Below are 18990 nucleotides of genomic sequence, written 5' to 3' on the forward strand. Positions count from 1 at the left end.
TTACTGCTTGGTATTTTCATTCTGATTTTTAAAGGCGCTTGCAAAGTCTCTGGTGGCTCTCCGGTTGGCATTCTGTTTGTTTGACTCTGGTGGTTGACTAAATGTGAAGAAAATATGTGGACTTTACACAATAAATTTGTTTATGCTTTCTCTTAAAGCATAATCTCTTCTCGTAATGAGAAGCAGATTAACCTGGCTTGTATAGAATGTGAATTGAGACCTAGACCCTCAGAAAAGCACTCTAGATTCATAAAGGCGTACAGAGCATTCAGAATCAACATAACAACCAGACCCAACACATGTGATGAGCAAGAGCCTCAGGCAAGCTCTTCCATGATGTTTTTCGTTTCCTGTTGCAGTCAAATTTATTTTAACCTTTATATTAATATCTTTTGAATTTTATGCCAGTTGTTTTTTGTTTGTTTTTGTTTTTTGTGTGTGTGTGTGTGTGTGTGTGTGTGTGTGTGTGTGTGTGTGTGTGTGTTTTTATTGCATGGACAGAAAAAGCATGCTTTGGCAGTCTATGTAGTCTCATTAAAAGAGTTAATTTATTATATGGTTGTGCTGCTCCATAAAGGCTGATGCTATGGCTAGCATTAAATCATTTTATATGCCTCTTTTGTGACTTCCTTAATAACATAATGATCTCATTAGGCACAAATCATAGGTTTATATTTATAAAAAGACTAGGGTTAAGCTCTAAGGGTAATTTCCCATCTGTGGATTTTAAAATAGAACTTTTTAAATCGTAGATGCTCAAAGTGCAGACCTTAAATTCCCAGTGAATGTTAATGTGTTTGAATTCTGTGTTGTTACATCTCACCCACACTGACCCAGAAAACTGTCATATGTGGTCATCCTTTAAATCTATACAGTACACACTGACAAATGGTAGCTCAATATGTTCACTAAGGCAATAATATTATATTATATTATATTATATTATATTATATTATATTATATTATATTATATTATATTATATTATTCACATGAAGTTTATCCAAGTAGGTAATGTTACCTTCATCATTATGCATAAACTAGAAGAATGCAGGGAAATGTGGTCAAGCAATTGCAAACACAGCACCAAGCATGGTAGTAATGAGGTGAAGCATCGTTTCTGAAGTTTCTTCCCACATCAGTTTACATATTCCCTCTGGACCACATTATGAAACATGCATCCTGGCTGTTTGATAGCACTTTCACAAAGAAATCACTGGCTCCAGATGTGTTGCCCTACTCCACTGAAAATTATTTTGTGTATTTGGACTTGATGTTTTCTTAGTCATCACAGTGTTCCAGAAGAAAGTTCCTATGTGCTGTATGTTGCTTTGGATGAATAGTGTCTGCTAAATGAATATTTACATACTAAAGGAGGTGATATCTACAAAGAGAGACAAAAGTAGCCCTGGAACTGAAAAGCTGATTTTAAACCTTTCTTTAGATAATCATTTCTGACTGATCAAGTCAAATGTGAATATTGTGAGTGTGTACAAAACAAATGTTTGGTAATAGTCATTTATATTGTGTTATTTAGTCTATAAGCATGCATTTTCCAGCTGCTTAACAGACAAAGAAGAAGTGGATAAATATTTTAATTAAAGCATGAAGGGCAAAGTTGGGCCACTTAAGCGTATGGTATTATTCACAAAGTGCCTGCAACCCAGTTTAGGCAGCCGCAAAAATGTAAATTTGGCACATTCTAGAATTATTCACAAAACTCAACTGATTAATATCTTTCTTTCTGACCATCTCTGTCAGGTGTGTTCGCCGCTATGAGAGCCACATTAACCGTTGTCATCACTGCACTGCGGCCTTCTCACCCTGTGGTCGCTTCATAGCTACTGGCTCAGAGGACCATTGTGTGAGTACATTTAATACATCTCCTGATGTCCTGTATCCCTTGTCTTTGTTTCTTTCAGCTCATCTTCGCCCTGTGTTTATAATAGTTTCTCCTTGCTTAAGTGGAGTGTTTTATGGTGTCATGATGAGCACAAGGTGTAATAGAATTCATAAGACCAATTCATAGTACCTCTACATATTTCACAAGCCTCGTACAGAATGTACAGCATAATTGTAAATCAGATAATCCTGTTCTGGCCCAGTGTGAGCCTGTGTATCTTGACAGAGGTAATAAAACTGCTATTCAGGACTGCTGAATACCACATTTTTCACATTATAGGTAAGAACAGGGTTGTTGTTTTTTTTTTTAGGTTTTAGTCAGATCTTTTTTCTTTTGTTTCTTATTGGAGTTATGAAAATGTTATTTTGAAAATGCTTTGAATATGTAAAGACTGTCAAATTTAGACAATGTTCTAGCTCCACAGCCAAAGGTATATTTATTTATTAGTTTAAGGTTAAATATATATTTTTTGCACCAAATTGAATTACAAAGTTTGTCTGCAAAGCCTTCATTGAAAGTACAGATGGGATGGGCAGGGAGACTGAGAGACAGACAGACAGATAGATAGATAGATAGATAGATAGATAGATAGATAGATAGATAGATAGATAGATAGATAGATAGATAGATAGATAGATAGATAGATAGATAGATAGATAGATAGATAGATAGATAGATAGATAGATAGATAGATAGACAGACAGACAGACAGACAGACTGCATTAAACTTCACATTAACTTTACACCACAAATGCTATCTACAGGGGGCTTGAGAGGAACCTACAATCATCCCTATTTCACTGGACCACTTTTTCCATTGACCTCTTTAATTCTCCCTCTCTAAGTATCTCTTATCATATCCAGCAGCTGCATCACATTTACTGCTGAGCTTCTCCATGTCTTGTGTCTTTTGCCAGAATTGTCAAAACAATTCACTCATATAAGGAAAACAGTGGGATATCCATACTTTCATGGTGTTCTGTTGTTAAAAGAGCTCTGAGAAAAAAGTATCTTTTACAGAGCTATTGTTCCATTGACCTTCATAAAAAACAGCGGATGTTACACAACACTTTCATGAAAAATGAATCGCGATAGTGTGTTTTGACTCATGCGAATGCTCGAATGACCTAGTTTTAGGATTTCACAGAGAAATATTTAAGATTCGGCAATAATTATACGTCACTAATCAAATAAAATTTGATTCGTTTCGAATAAAATTGATCATGTGAGCATCTTTATGCAGATGGTCAGATGTTCTTGCTTCCAGTGAAGCACAAGATGCTCTTTGGTTGATTCTCAAATAAAGATGGATAGCATGATCATTAGGTTTTACACAAACTTGCCATTTAAAGCAACCACTTACTTTTTTCTTATAATCCATATTTTGAACTGCATGTTTATTTTTGAATCAATCAAATTACTTTTCCATATGTGTCTCTTTGCCAGTGTGGGAGGACTGCCGTCTCTGCTCTGTTTGTGTGTGTGTGTTTAGTCTTTGCTCAAGTCAGTGGAATAATATGTGCGTGTTGATAGCTGTTATTAATCGCCAGCACTGGGTAATGCAGGACGGTTTTGAGAAGATCAGCACCGCCTGCTTTCCTGTGTTTCCTGGAAGCCAAATGGAGAGAACAGTAGTAGCTGTCTTGAGACTTCAATAAGCCAGATGAATTTGTTGATGCATTTTATATTTCAGAAGATAATCACAGAAAAAAGAACTTAATCTCTTCCCCATTACTGCATTAATCCCAAGCCTTATTATTTTAAGCCATACGTAATGAATACAAGTATGATCAACAAAAAGTGATTGATTTTGACCTCATAGGAATGAGGACATGGAAAGCATGGCAAATTGTGTTTAACCACATTGTAAATTGTACTTTTAACTGCATTGCCATTACCTATCAGAAGTAATTTAAGAGGATAGTCCACCCCAAACTTATGTAACTGTGACTTTCTTCTATGGATTTTTTTTTTTTTTTCTGTGTCCGATTATTGACTTTCATTGTATTAACAAAATATAGCACTGAGATGTTTTTCAAAATATTTCTTGTGCGTTCAACAAAAGAAATAAAAAATAAAGGCTAGCCGTTGACAAAATGCCATTGGTAGCTGGTTAGGATAAGAACTTGAAAGCGTATTTATTGTGTTGCTTTGTCACATTTCTGCTTGTTTGGACAGTGTCGGCAGATCTCACAGGCTTCCTATCTGTTGTCCATGTTAGTTTTGCATGTGATGCTAAAGCTGATTTGTAAGTTGTTCTAGATAAGGCCATCTGCTAAATGCCTTAAATTTACACCTAATTGGATGTTGCAAAAACCTGTTAGCAATCTCTGGCTTCTTTCTGGCACCAAGACCTGTGTCTTCCCCAGAACACTCTCAATGTATTTCCTAAGAGGACTGAATAAGAAACATATGGAGGAACCCGACCAGTGCGCTGTGATACGTCTCATGTTTTATCTATGTTAATGGCATATTTTTTGAATGGCAGGTTTTCTTTGCCTCATCTATGTCATGATTTACATTTTCAATCTTTCAACCATTGTTGAAGAAAATTATACTACCGTTCATCTTGTTCTGGAAAAAATAAACTTAATTATGATGAGGCTGATTTGGAAAAACAAACAAGGTGTCTTTAAAAGGTTTTTATTCTTGCAAGAGGATCAAATCAAACAAAAAAAGCGGAACCAATCAAAAAGCGGAAGTCACAGTCACGTACACACTGCAGCTAAATTCGGTCATCAGTTCACCTTTTAGTGCTTAATCACGTTCTGTACACACACAGTTCAGTAAAATACGGGAGTGACAACCACATTCTACCACCGCGTTTACAGAAATTCTATGCAATGTGCACGGAACCAAAATGAACAACTAGTTGTTAATGACGTTTTTTAACGTGCATCAGAGATGTGTCTCTGCGGTGAATCACAGGGAAAGCACAAGCCTTGACTCGTTGCCAGATCTTGCTAGAAAAATCAGCAAACAAGAACAAGCCCATAATAAACAGTGTTGCCAACTGCTTTCAATTGAAAGTAGCTAAAACTGGTAGCTAAATGTCACTAGATGACATCATAATGGCAAATTTATTGATCTATATAAATATGAATAGAGATCAGTAGGTAAAATAAGAATCTAGATAAGGTTTGTCCAAGAAGTTGCTAGATTTGTCCCTAAACTTTTGAAAAAAGTCTCAAAAGGGGCAGGGAAGTCACCAAATCTAGTGACAAAATCCCTAAATTGGCAACACTGATAATAAACCGAAATAAATCCAAATGCTTTATGCTGAAAATAAGACAGAAATATCGCGATTCATGTCTGCTCACTTTAATAACTCCATAAACCTGATCAATTTATGAGATGCGCTTAAACAACAAGCCCAAAAACGCTTATAATGAGTGATCATGGCAACAAAAAAAGTGCGCGCGCACTGTGTGAAACAGGCTGTACAAGCATAAACAAAACATGACGCCTCTGTCGACTATGTTTAGTTAAATTGCTGAAAATAACGAGTGTTTTGTCACTGTAACATTACTTTGATCACAATAACAGATACCAAACACGAGAGACGCCAGAACGTCGCTATGGTTTCCAAGCTGTCAATCATCGCCATTTCGAGATTGAGTCGTGTTCCGTACACACATGTAATGATAATTCATGGGATTCACTCCTGCATTTAAATGCGGTTGTCACTCTTACAGTGTGTATGTGGCCATACTTATAGGCCACCGAGTTCTCCACAGAGGATGGGTAGGGGCTTCTTGTTAATCAAACAAAACAACTCCTTACTTGGTATTTAGTTAAACTGCAGGTGTTGCTTACACAGAGGAAAAAAAGCTGCGTATAAATTGCACGAGGTTGAGACTCAAAAAACACGTTTATCACAAGACAACCAGAGGGGGGTGTTGACCCATCTGGTTTTGGTTCCTGTATATTAAAAAACATCCTGCACATCTGCACAATTTATAAAGTTAAAACTTTCCACTATGACAATGTTAAAACTTTGCACTTCAGATCTTTAAGATTTAAAAAAAAAAAAAAAAAAAAGAGAAGTCTCACACAGGCTACATATATTTGATCAAAAAATACTGTAAAACAGTAATATTGTGAAATATTATTATGTAATAATTATAATTATGTAATAAAAATGTTTTCTAATAACTTTTATTTATTCCCATGATAAACAGAATTTATTTGAAATAAACTTATAAAATTATGTCTTTACTGTTAGTTTTAATCAGCTAAATGCATCCTTGCTGAAGAAGTTTTAATTCCTTTTAAAAGAAAATCATACTGACACCTAACTTTTGAACAGTAGTCTGGCTTTGTGCTACAAACACTCCATAGAACTGAGCTTGGAAATAGTGCGGATCTTTTAGCTATAAATTCTGCCAAATGCTGTCAAGAAGATTCCATAGTTAGATGTGCACATGTCCCTCTGTATCAGTCAGCTGTTAAAAATGGTTACACTTTTAAATGTAATCTTGTTCCGTGTTTCATACTGTTTATCTTTGTTATCCGGATAGTTTCAAGATTTCACACAGTACATTTGTAAACCCTGGATTTGCACATTTACAAGGTAACACAAATACAGCATGCAACATTAGTGTGTTTGGCCTGTTCAACATGTTTAACTCAGACACTGAAGCCAGTGTGTGAATGTTTCTTTACAAAGTGTGTGATTGTGTAATGAGGCAAGCCGTTTTGTTAATATTAATGTTGTTATATGTGTTTCACGTGCTGTACTGAGACTTTGTCCTTTAACCTTTCTTCCAGGCCTATATATATGACACACGCAGCAGCAACTTTCTCCATAAGCTCCAGAGACACTCTGAAACGGTCCTAAATGTGGCTTTCAACCCTGCAAATCCAGAGGTAAAGAATATTAAAACAATAACTAATTAAACAATAACTCTAAAACAAATAATTTTATGAAAAAATACCAAGCAGCTAAAGACTAGTGTTAAAGTTTTAGGTTATTTTAGGCTTTGGTGTAATGCCTCCAATTGCATTTATTTAGTGTGCAAGAAAAGAAGGTGACCTAAGACCTACCTAAGAGTGAAATTATCTACAAAATTCTGTTTTTGTACATTACCTGATTTCTAATTTGAATTAATTATAGGTTTTGATTATAAGAATTAAAGGTGCCATAGAACGTCTTTTCAAAAGATGTAATATAAGTCTAAGGTGTCCCCTGAATGTGTCTGTGAAGTTTCAGCTCAAAATACCCCATAGATTTTTTTTTTTAATTAATTTTTTTAACTGCCTATTTTGGGGCATCATTAACTATGCGCCGATTCAGACTGCACAGCCCCTTTAAATCTCTCGCTCCCTGCCCCCTGAGCTCTCGACTCTATATACAGTGCATAAACAAAGTTCACACGGCTAATATAACCCTCAAATGGATCTTTACAAGATGTTCGTCATGTATGCTGCATGCATGGATCGGATCATGTGAGTAAAGTATTTATTTGGATGTTTACATTTGATTCTGAATGAATTTGATAGTGCTCCTTGGCTAAAGCTACACACTGTTAGAGAGATTTATAAAGAATGAAGATGTGTTTATGAATTATACAGACTGCAAGTGTTTAAAAATGAAAATAGCGACGGCTCTTGTCTCCGCGAATACAGTAATAAACGATGGTAACTTTAACTACATTTAACAGTACATTAGCAACATGCTAACAAAACATTTAGAAAGACAATTTACAAATATCACTAAAAATATGTTATCATGGATCATGTCAGTTATTATTGCTCCATCTGCCATTTTTCGCTATTGTGTAACATGTGCAAATATTGGGGGCGTACATATTAATGATCCCGACTGTTACGTAACAGTCGGTGTTATGTTGAGATTTACCTGTTTTCCGGAGGTCTTTTAAACAAATGAGATTTATATAAGAAGGAGGAAGCAATGGAGTTTGAAACTCAATGTATGTCTTTTCCATGTACTGAACTCTTGTTATTCAACTATGCCGAGGTAAATTCAATTTTTGATTCTAGGTCACCTTTAAAAGTAATAGGTTAGGAGTTTAGAACATTACCAAACATATAAATATAAATGTTGGCAAATATTAATACAGTGTAATATTAATACAAAGCACTATAATCTCTGTTCCAAAACCAAGTGAGTTGCCTTGCTGTGCATTACCTATAAGGCAGCACTTATTATTAATTTCAGTTATGTTTGACATTAAGCTATTGGGTAAAATAATCTATTTTAATTACACTACTAATAGTACTTAATTAAAACGTTTTTATACTGCATTTCTTTCGCCTTGCCTGCAGGCTTGTTTTTTTTTTTTTCACTAAGTCTATTGCTGTGCATTCTGGGATGCTTCCCAACAAAGCATACATGCTATCCTGCCTTAATTAGAAGTAAGATGCGGTCACATAAGCAAAAAAGGTCTGTTGTCAGTAGCGTAGTCAACAAAGTCACTGTCTGTCACAGAAAATTTGTGAGACAAACTTGAACCCACTTTTATATCTGCATGGGAAAATGTTTTACCCTCATGAGATATTCCTGGTCATGTGGATTCCTATTGAAATGACTGGAATTGTTTGTGTGTACTTGTTTTTGTTGTTGTTGTTGTTTTGTGTTGTACTCTTAAATTTTGCTTGTAACCACAGACTATAGTAAATGACAGAAAGATTCCTTCTGTCTCAAATACCTCATTACATAGATTACAATAACATAAGATGTTTTTTGTTACTGTAGTTTTGACTAATGAATGGGATTCTTTTATTACAGCCTTTCTCGTTGAGTACAGCTGAATATGTTTTACAGTGTGTGTTTTGTCCCGCTGCCTTGCTATGGTACCTATGAGGAACCCAATCTTCCTTTCACCGTTAAATGAATCCACAGAAATAGCTTCCACAGGGGGGTTTCACGCAGCGAATCAAAGGTTGCGTGGGGAGATCGCTGTGAGACACAGCACGAGCCTCTACACCCCTCACTCAGTCCAGTGTGTCCTCACCTCAGTCCCTGGTTTCCAACACAACTCAACACATCACTCAAACAGGCCTGTTACAGCCATCATACTGAGTCCTCATATCGAATGTTAGTCAAATACACCCCAGCAAATTTCATTGTCATGTTCACATGAATGATTTTGCCAACTGTGGTAAAGGTATGTTTTAAGGAAGGATCTGTTTTTTTTTGTTTTTGTTTTTTATGGATATTATATGTTTTGTTCCTGGGTGTATGGAGGGCTATGAATCTAGTATATGTACTCTGCTAAGGTTGTTACTTTAGGCACAAGAGAGCTTTAAAAATACTTTTTTGTGTTGCCATGGAAATCAGAACAGATTTAAGAGTCCAGTGAGTTAGTGTAATGGTCAGGCTGTGAACAAAGTGCACAATGCAGAAGAATAATGCAAATAGTCTTTAATACAAAACAAGCTGGAGAAACACAGCAAACATAACAAAATTGGATAAAGAACTGAAAGAACACACAGCTTATAAACACAAGAGGTAATCAAGAGAGAAAAATAATAACAAATAAATAACAACCATAGAAGCAAACCAGTGGCAGGAAAATAAGAACAAAGGAAACTGGAACTAGAATAAAACCAACAACAGAACAAACATGTGACAGTTAGACCTGATATAGTAGATATGGATTGAGAATTAAAGTTGTGATGTTATGGAAGTAGCGACAGATTCTTTCTCCTGTATTGTGATGTACATCCAAGTGAAATGTGTTATTGGAAAGAAGAAATGTAGGGGGTGGACTTGATTCAATGTTGATTGGATGAAGACAGAACTGAATGTGAGCTTGTAGTCGATTTTAGGAAAAGGTAGGGTTTTATGCAGACGAAATGATTGAAGTCAGGTGTATGTCATTAGAGAAAAGTTATTCATTTTACTGGTCGATTAAAGGTGCCATCGAACGTTTTTTTACAAGATGTAATATAAGTCTAAGGTGTCCCCTGAATGTGTCTGTGAAGTTTCAGCTCAAAATACCCATAGATTTTTTTAAATTAATTTTTTTTAACTGCCGATTTTGGGGCATCATTAACTATGCACCAATTCAGAGGCTGCTGGCCCTTTAAATCTCGTGCTCCCTGCCTATCGAGCTCGCGACTCTATAATACAGTGCGTTTACAAAGTTCACACAGCTAATATAACCCTCAAATGGATCTTTACCAGATGTTCGTCATGTATGCTACATGCATGCTTCGGGTCATGTGAGTATAGTATTTATTTGGGTGTTTATATTTGATTCTGAACGAGTTTGATAGTACTCCATGGCTAAAGCTAACATTACACACTGTTGGAGAGATTTATAAAGAATGAAGTTGTGTTTATGAATTATACAGACTGCAAGTGTTTAAAAATGAAAATAGTGACGGCTCTTGTCTCCGTGAATACAGTAAGAAACGATGGTAACTTTAACCAACAGTAGCCTACATTAGCAACATGCTAACGAAACATTTAAAAAGACAATTTACAAATATCACTAAAAATATCATGATATCATGGATCATGTCAGTTATTATTGCTCCATCTGCCATTTTTCACTGTTGTTATTGCTTGCTTACCTAGTCTGATGATTCAGCTGTGCACAGATCCAGACGTTACTGGCTGCCCTTGTCTAATGCCTTTCATAATGTTGGGATCATGGGCTGGCATATGCAAATATTGGGGGCGTACACCCCGACTGTTATGTAACAGTCGGTATTATGTTGAGATTCGCCTGTTCTTCGGAGGTCTTTTAAACAAATGAGATTTATATACGGAGGAGGAAACAATGGAGTTTGAGACTCACTGTATGTCTTTTCCATGTACTGAACACTTGTTATTCAACTCTGCCAAGGTAAATTCAATTTTTAATTCTAGGGCACCTTTAAGTTATTACATTTTGATTCATTACAAGATTAAAAAAAACATGTATGGATTAATAATTCACAATAAGATCAAAAGCATGCGTACATTAATATGAATATAGGAAATAGATAGGGTGAAATTCCATTTCATGTCAACTAGAAAAAAATAGTTCACCGAAAATTTTAAATTGTGCTATTGTTTTCTCACCCTCAGGTTGTATGACTTTTTTTTTCTTTCTTTTTGTGGAACACAAAAGGAAACATATTTGAAGTTTTTCAGTGCAATTAATATGAATCAGGCTTTAAGGTTTCAAAAAGGATGCAAAACCAACATAAAAGAGTCATAATCCATATGATATAATTAATCCATATGACTCATATAAAGTTTTTTATTCCAGGTATTCTGAAGTAATATAATAGCTTTGTGTGATAGATAGATTTAAGTTGTCATTTCTTATTAATTCATTTTATTCCTCATTCTTTATAATGCAAATCAGAAAAGAAAGTCATATGAGTTTTGAACAAAATGAGAAGGTGAAAATAATGACAGCTCTTTTATTTTTGGTGAACTATGTCTTTAAACTACAAATTAGCAATCTCACTAACCGTTTTTGATTAGCGGTGGATACGAACGTGCTGTAACCTCGGACAGTGGAACGCAAAGAGGAGTGAGTGGTAATTTACAGGGCTGTAAAATGTATTCTTTGGTTTAGTGCTACAGGACGTTTTTGCGAGGGAAAGTGTGATTCATGCATTGCAAATGTGTGGGATTTATAAAGCGCTCTGGAGTGAGCTCAACATGTGCTCACATCTCTGATTCTCTGGGCCATGAGAGAGAGACGTGATCGGCAGGGAGATCTTCCTTGATGGGGAATAGATGCTCGGTCATCATCTGGTCAGTATATCAACGACAGACCTAAACCTGTCTGAAGTCTTTCCTTGTCTCTGGCCCTTGAGCAAAAGATCCTGTGAAAGACTTTTGTGCTTTCCATTAAGGGATTCAGTGCATTGAAACCCCAAGGCTATGACATATTTGGCAGACAAACTCTAGTGATTTAAACAATCAGATCAAATACTTTACCAACATCTACAGGTACATATTTTATATTACATGAACTTTCTGTTACAATAATGAAGGAGTGTTTCTTCTTGACTATCTCAGATACAGTGACCCCAAAACGTATTTGCACATGATTACAGTGCATTCATTTCATTGATAACAATTAGATAACAAAATATAAAACCAAGTGGTGTCTGCGAACAAATGTAGAATGTATCTCAGAACTAACTTTACTTGTAAAAGTATTTTTGCAGTGGTTCCTAAATGATTCCAAGTTTTTTGTCTTTTTTCCTTTTTGTATGAAATTTTTGCTTGTGCTTTCTCTTTAAAATAAATGCCACTTATTTTGATATTTTATCTAATGCAGTGGCATTCATGTATTTTTAAATGTGGCTCAAAGTAATAGTTCACTCAAAAAAAAAAAAAAAAAAAAAAACAGAATGGAAAATTGTGTTATCATTTATTCACCGTCATGTCTTTCCAAACATGCTGTTATTTTTGTTCTGTAAAACAAAGGTTTTTTTAAAAAAAATCTAAAATGCACTGTTTTTCAATGGTTAGGGTTGGTAAGATTTTTTTTTTAATGTTTTTAAAAGAAGTCTCTGATATTCACCATGGCTACATTTATTTGATCAAAAATACAGTAAAAATAGTAATATAATTCAATTCAAAAGAACTGTTTTCTATTATAATGTTTTAAAATGTAATTTATTCCTGTGATGGTAAAGCTGAATTTTCAGCAGCCATAACTCCAGTCTTCACATGATCTAAATCATTCTGTTATGCTTCTTAATAGACCCCAAACATTTTCATGGTAGTGCTCATATATGTAATATAATATAATAAAGTTAATATAAATAAATCCTCATAAATCTTCATGCAGTTCATAGTGAGCAGAGGCTGTCATGCATTTTTCAAGCTGTACAATAGCTTTGTTAGATTAACTGGCAAAATGTATTTTATTGACTGATACTGAAATCATGTGGTGGTTTTTGGACAAGGCTTTTTTCAATACCCAGTCTTCTTCACTCTGGCTGTCTTATGTCTTGACCACCTTACCCATGTGCTTTAGCTCAGCTCCTTTAGTGTGACTCTTCCTCTGTCCATGTCACAACTTCCCAAAGTGTCTTGCACTCAGTCTGACACCTTTTGGATCCCCAGCACTAGTTGTGGTGCCAGTACCTCTGCTCCATAACTCAACTATGTGTCGTCTACAGAGCATTCCTTATCAGAGCGGAAAAAGTGTGTGCTCATCTGTGCTATGCTCTGTTTACGAATAAGAAATGGTGAATCTTTGAGAGATGAGCAGTTGTAGGAACAGAATAACATACTGGCTACATCAAGTTATATTACGACACTGAATGGAAAGGAGTAGTTCACTCCGATATGAAAATTCTGCCATTTACTCACCCTCACATCTTTTAAACCTGTATGACATTCTTTCTTCTGTGGAACACAAAAGAAGATACTGTGTTTCAAATGTTTTTCAAGGGTCATTGCAAACACCTAACTGTAGATCCTCTGTATATGGAAGGCATTGCAGAAGACTGAAGGCATTGAGTTATTTTTTCTGATATTACCCCACAAACAAGAAAAACAGATAATAATTGTGCTTGGTTGCTTTATGGTTTTGAGTAAGATGTATGAGAGGATTTATTGTAAATGATTTAAAAGCCTGTTTTTTATAGCTTCACCATTCCCTAAGGCATATTGTCCTGCAAATCTCATTAAAACAAAAGGATTAGAAAGATGGGTCTAAGAAAGATAATGAGAATAGAAAATCAAGTCCAAATCTGGATCAAAATTTGTCTTTGTGAAAAATGAGAACTTTTGTGGGCAGTCCATCAATGTGTGACCACACATCGGGCTGAAAGAGATAAACTATTGAAAACCCCCATAAATGATGTACAGACATTGTGGTTGTGTAGATGACATTAATTGGTCACACCAATCACGGCTTTCTGGGGAGTCTGTATTGTAAATATAACTTCGGGTCTTGTACAAAGCCACATGTCTTCTTTCAGAGATCCCCAAATGATTTATCTGTTTCATGTTAGCACATAGAAAATATAAAACTGAATTACAGGCTTTGACAGCGCATGCTCTGAATGATCGATTGGAGCATCTGTTTATACGTTGGAGTGTGTGTAGGAAGTCAGGATGTAGCACTTTAACTGATTAGCCTGCGCTTTTGACAGAATTACTTGTCTGAGGCCAGAAACAGATGCAGGATCATATTTCGTAGAAATGGCCTTGAAAAACCCTTCTACGATGAAGTACAGACTCTAATGTCAGGTTTATGTATTAGCCCTGACAAAAGAGAATGTCATGCACCTGCTCTGCATTAGGTTCTCAACACCACAGTATGTCTTTCTGGAATGATGTAAAAGGACATCAGTTGGAATATAGACTGTTAGATTAAAGGGTTCACCATTAAAACACATTTCTTTAGGTCAGGGGTCTTCAAAAGGGGTCAATGGTGGTGCTGCAGAGTGTCCACCAATTATTGTTCGAACTTGTCACAAAGCAGAAGAGGAGACTCACAAAGATAAGGTAGTAGGCTTTATTGGTAGAGATGTGTAAAAGCAAACTTGAGCAGGTGAGCTGATCAGCCATCATGATGCATTGACACTTACCTTGAGAAATAGCCTTGTAAGAGGTATCTTTGCTGGACAGGTTGGCGATGAACTGAAGATCAGGCTCAGGACGGAAGAAGGTGAAGATCTGAAGACGATGAATCACTGTAGGTAAGTTAGTTAGCAAATAGGCAGTCGGGCAGTAACACACTGTAGTGTTTGACGAGACCAGACGCTGAATGTTGGTGAAGTGCTGGTATTTATGTGTGGCCGTGATGAGGTGCAACAGGTGTACTGTGTCAGAATTCGGGCAACTGTGATCGTGTGGGTGGAGTTATTGGATCTGGTGCTGAAGGTGTAGCTGAGTCTGTGACAGTACCCCCTCCTCCACTGGTGGCTCCCAAAGACAGAGATGGACGACAACGGGGGTGGCCTCTACCTCTGGGAGCAGGATGGCTAGGGTGGTTAGTAGGGACGGGTCCAAGATGTCATTGTGTGGTACCCAGGATCGTTCATCTGCACCAAAGCCTTCCCAATCCACAAGATAATCTAGTCAGCCACCCCATCTCCGGGAGTCCAGGATGGTATGCACATTATGGATGGATCCTTCATCAGATTCCACTGATGAGGAGGAGGTGGTACTGAGGAGGTATGTCAGCAGCACCAGATCCTGTGGAAGAAGAGACCAGTGAATTAGAATGAGATTTCAATAGGGAGATGGTAAAAGATAAGTGAGATTCTGTAGTGTGAAAGAAGGTTTAACATTTATGTAACCTTGTTGTTCTGTCTCTGGATGGTATATGGACATATATAGCAGGGACATGTGACAGGGCAGGGGGAGGTGGATGTCCCTGGTGGAGAGCCACCTCCTGACCTTAATGGTAAAAGGGTGTCGCAGCTCTTCTGGTGTCAGCCTGGCTCTTATGCCTCTGTACTGCCCCAGCACATGTGGACATGTGCTAAGTCCTAAACCCTCTTGTTCTCCTCAAACCAATGGTTCACAGCTGGAATGTCTGACAGCTCACCTTACCAGGGAAATGGGCGGTTGGTAACCGAGTATGCATTGGAAAGGTTCTAATCCTGTGGTGGATTGTCACAAGGAGTTTTGAGCATACTCAGCCCAAGGAAAATAGCGGCTCCAGCTGTGCTGATGGTGGCAGTATGACCGCAGGTAACATCCAATCTCCTGAACCTTTCGCTAGGTTTGGCCCATTCTCATTTGTTTGAGAATGGTATCCCAAAGTAAGGCTGAGACAGAGACCCCCAGCAGTTGGAACAAGGCTTTCCATACCCATGAGATAAACTGTGGGCTGCGGTCGGATCCTATATCTTCAGGCAGGCTGTAATTATGAAAAATGTGTTGAAAAGGGGCTTCATTGGTCTCCAAAGTGGATGGTTGAGGGGACATGCCTCAGAGAATCTGTCTACAGTGATGAGGATGCATGTGAAGGAATTGGAGGAAGGCAGATCAGTGATGAAATCTATAACAATGTGTGACCAGGGTCTATGTGGGATGGGAAGTGGTACCAGTTTACCTTCGGGCAGGTGAAGAACACAAACCGAGTGACATCCTGGGTTATACTTGGCAACCAGTAGCTATTACAGAGGAGCGAGAGGGTCTGCTGGCTGCATGACAGTCATGAGGTGGATGGTATTGAATATGCATCCCTCAGGACCTCCCAGCGGAGCAGGATCTGAGCGAGTGGTGACGGCGATTTGGTTATCTAGTGACCACTAGATAGGGCTGGCGATGATGGTTGAAGGCAAGGCAATTTTATTTGTATAGCACATTTCATACACAATGTTAATTCAAAGTGCTTTACATAAAGAAGAACCAAATACATAAAAATAAAAATGGAACACATAAGAAATAAAAATAAGAAATAAAATCTGGATGGAAGAGTTAGGAAGTTTCAGCAAGTTTTTTGTTGTCCGTCAGAGCGGATCTAAACGGATCTAGCCATCAGAGCGGCTCTAAATGAATCTTCCTCACACTGGAGGGATAACTTTACTCAACTTTTTTGTCCGTCAAAGCGGATCTAAACAGATCTATCTATCAGAGCGGATCTAAATGGATCTTTCTCACGCAGAGGGATGTCTGTAAAAATATTTATATTTGTCAGGTAGCTGTGCGTTTAAACCGTACCCTTACACAGGGTTCCTACGCGGTTTGGAAAAGTATGGAATTTGATTTGAGTAATTTCCAGGTCTGGAAAAGTATGGAAAAAAGAAATCAGAGTATGGAAAAATATTTGTGTTTCCAGACTATTGGCTCTATTAAGTTTTCTAATTTATCATACCTGCAAACTAGTCACTTTTTGGCAAAATTAGCCGTTTTGAATCAAAATACGTCATTTATGTGAATCGTTTAGATCCAAAGAGTTTTTTTTTTCGGGGAGAGTGTGTGCTTGTCACAGGATTCTCACAAGAATCGAAAATGGGCTACTTTCCCATAAACTGGAGTGAGTCGCAATCTTTCTTGGTGCTCTGTGGCATGATAGATCGCTGTAGCACTCTTGAACCAACCATCTCAACCGCTTTACTAATTACAACACAAAATAAACATAAATTAACTTCCAAAGGTATGTTGAAATATGCAGTACAACTTACCGAAATCATTTCACATGCAATTGATCAATCAGTGTTTCAAATAAAATAGCTTGTAAAAATGTCACATTTAGCCTACCTCAGAAAAGCCATTAAATGTCCAAAAACTCGTTATTTAACTACAAAAATTAACTTTGAGAGGAGCATTTTGCTAAATATATGCACTATAGGGTATTGCATATTCATTGTATTTGTACTTAACATGTGCTTCGATATTGAATGTATAAATCCATTTTATGACAGCCACCATTTAAATGTTTAGCCTACATAAAAAAGAATAGAAAAATAATTGACATTAAAGATTTATTAAAAAAATTATTATAAAAACTTCCTTATGTGTAATTTAGCCTATATGTAAGTAGCTTACAAATCCATTTTAACCTATTATTATAATAATGTACCAGCTGTGGTTCCCTGTACAGTTTACAGCATTGGTTGAGATTTTTTCTTTGAGGAAATTTGCCATGTACTGTACCTGATAGGCCCCAAATTAACAAATACTGAATCAAGTCAAAATCAAATCGCAAGCTTCTGAATCAAAATCGCATTGAGTTGTGAAATTTGTCAATGCACAGCCCTAGTGCCAATATATTTTTATTTATTTATTTATTTTTACTTGAAGCAAATGTTGTTTTTTCCATTTATGTTCTTGTCAGAGTGCACCAGAATGCTTCGTTTACATGTTGAAATCACAAAATTCTTCTCAAGGGGGAGGATGCCCCCAGACCCTCCTACAACTATTTAGTTCATACACATCACTTTTTTCACCTCTCTTCACTTTGCACATATGTTTAGAAAGTTCTACATTACTAAAATATTACAGAAACTATCATATTCCACTTGTTTAGGCTACTCTATAGAAATGCTTCGATACCAACAACTAATACCGACAACAGAGCAAACATTGACCAGAATGGATAAATCACAGAAGGATGTCTATAAAGTAAATGTATCGATTTAATAGAGAAATTAAATATTTACGCTTATGTAGGGAGTGGTATGGTCGGAAAGGGAAACAACCTAAGTCACTATGCTACCCTGTTAAACAGGGAATATATTAGTACTTGTAGATTAATCTCCAACAAAAGTCACACAGGTACGTGGTTTTAAGAAGAGAAGGGCCTAGACGTGATTACTAAATACAAAACTTCAACAATCAAACACTAATTTAAAAATCACTAAAAGACTGTAGGACCCGGACTACAAACATGTAAAAGAGAAAACATAGAAGAGGAGACCGAAGCTTACCAATGGCAGAAATCGTTTGGAAGGTCTGGAAATTTGAGTATGGAAAAGTATGGAATTTTGAAATGGAAAATGTGTAGGAACCCTGCTTACAGATAAATCTTCCTGGACTAACTCTATCCAGAGCTCCATGCAGAGATAACTCTACTCAACTTTGTTGGCCGTCAGAGCGGATCGAAACGGATCTATCCATCAGATCGAATCTAAATGGATCTTCCTCACGCAGAGGGATAACTTTAAAAATATTTGTCAGGTAGCTGTGTGTTTAAACAGTACCCTTACAGACAAATCTTCATGTACTAACTCTGTCAGAGCTCCATCCAGGGATAAAAAATGCTTACTTCCTAATTCTCCCAGCTCTTTCAACCAGACAGCAAGATTTAAAATGCATTAAAAGTCAGAAATAAAAAAATTATATATAAAAGATTGATATAAAATGCATTAAAAGAATAAAAATATAATACGTATAAAATAAAGTGCAAACAGTTCGGACATAGCACAGTGCTCAATCAGTAAATAAAAAGATACGTTTTGTGTCTGGATTTGAATGTGGCTACTGTTGGAGCACATCTGATCTCTTCTGGAAGCTGGTTCCAGCTGCGGCTGGCATAACAGCTAAAAGCAGAATCTCCTTGCTTTGAGTGAACCCTTGGTATTTCTAAGTGACTTGATCCTAATGATCTGAGTGATCTGTTTATATTCTGTGGGCATATCTGCAATCTATTGAGGTCCTAGGCCATTGAGTGATTTATAAACAAGTAACAGTACTTTA

At 36.7% G+C, this 18990-nt stretch overlaps 1 protein-coding gene across 9 annotated transcripts in view; it reads left to right on the top strand.

The window, feature by feature from the left end:
• Positions 1-18990, top strand: part of wdr27 (WD repeat domain 27) — an 81827-nt gene that overhangs the window by 42195 nt on the left and 20642 nt on the right. For 4 of the 9 annotated variants that reach the window (XR_007186830.1, XR_007186829.1, XM_048205461.1 and 1 more), the window contains exons 23-24: positions 1760-1862; positions 6672-6770. Coding sequence is in view for 7 of the 9 variants with exons in the window: in XM_048205461.1 (XP_048061418.1) it covers positions 1760-1862; positions 6672-6770 (202 nt within the window). In the remaining 2 variants the exon portion in view is untranslated. Of the gene's footprint in view, positions 1-1759; positions 1863-6671; positions 6771-8652; positions 9793-18990 lie in introns of those variants that run through there. The other 5 variants (XM_048205459.1, XM_048205460.1, XM_048205464.1 and 2 more) reach the window with 4 other exon arrangements.

This window comes from Megalobrama amblycephala, linkage group LG10, assembly GCF_018812025.1.
Source record: "Megalobrama amblycephala isolate DHTTF-2021 linkage group LG10, ASM1881202v1, whole genome shotgun sequence".
Taxonomy (NCBI): Eukaryota; Metazoa; Chordata; class Actinopteri; order Cypriniformes; family Xenocyprididae; genus Megalobrama; species Megalobrama amblycephala.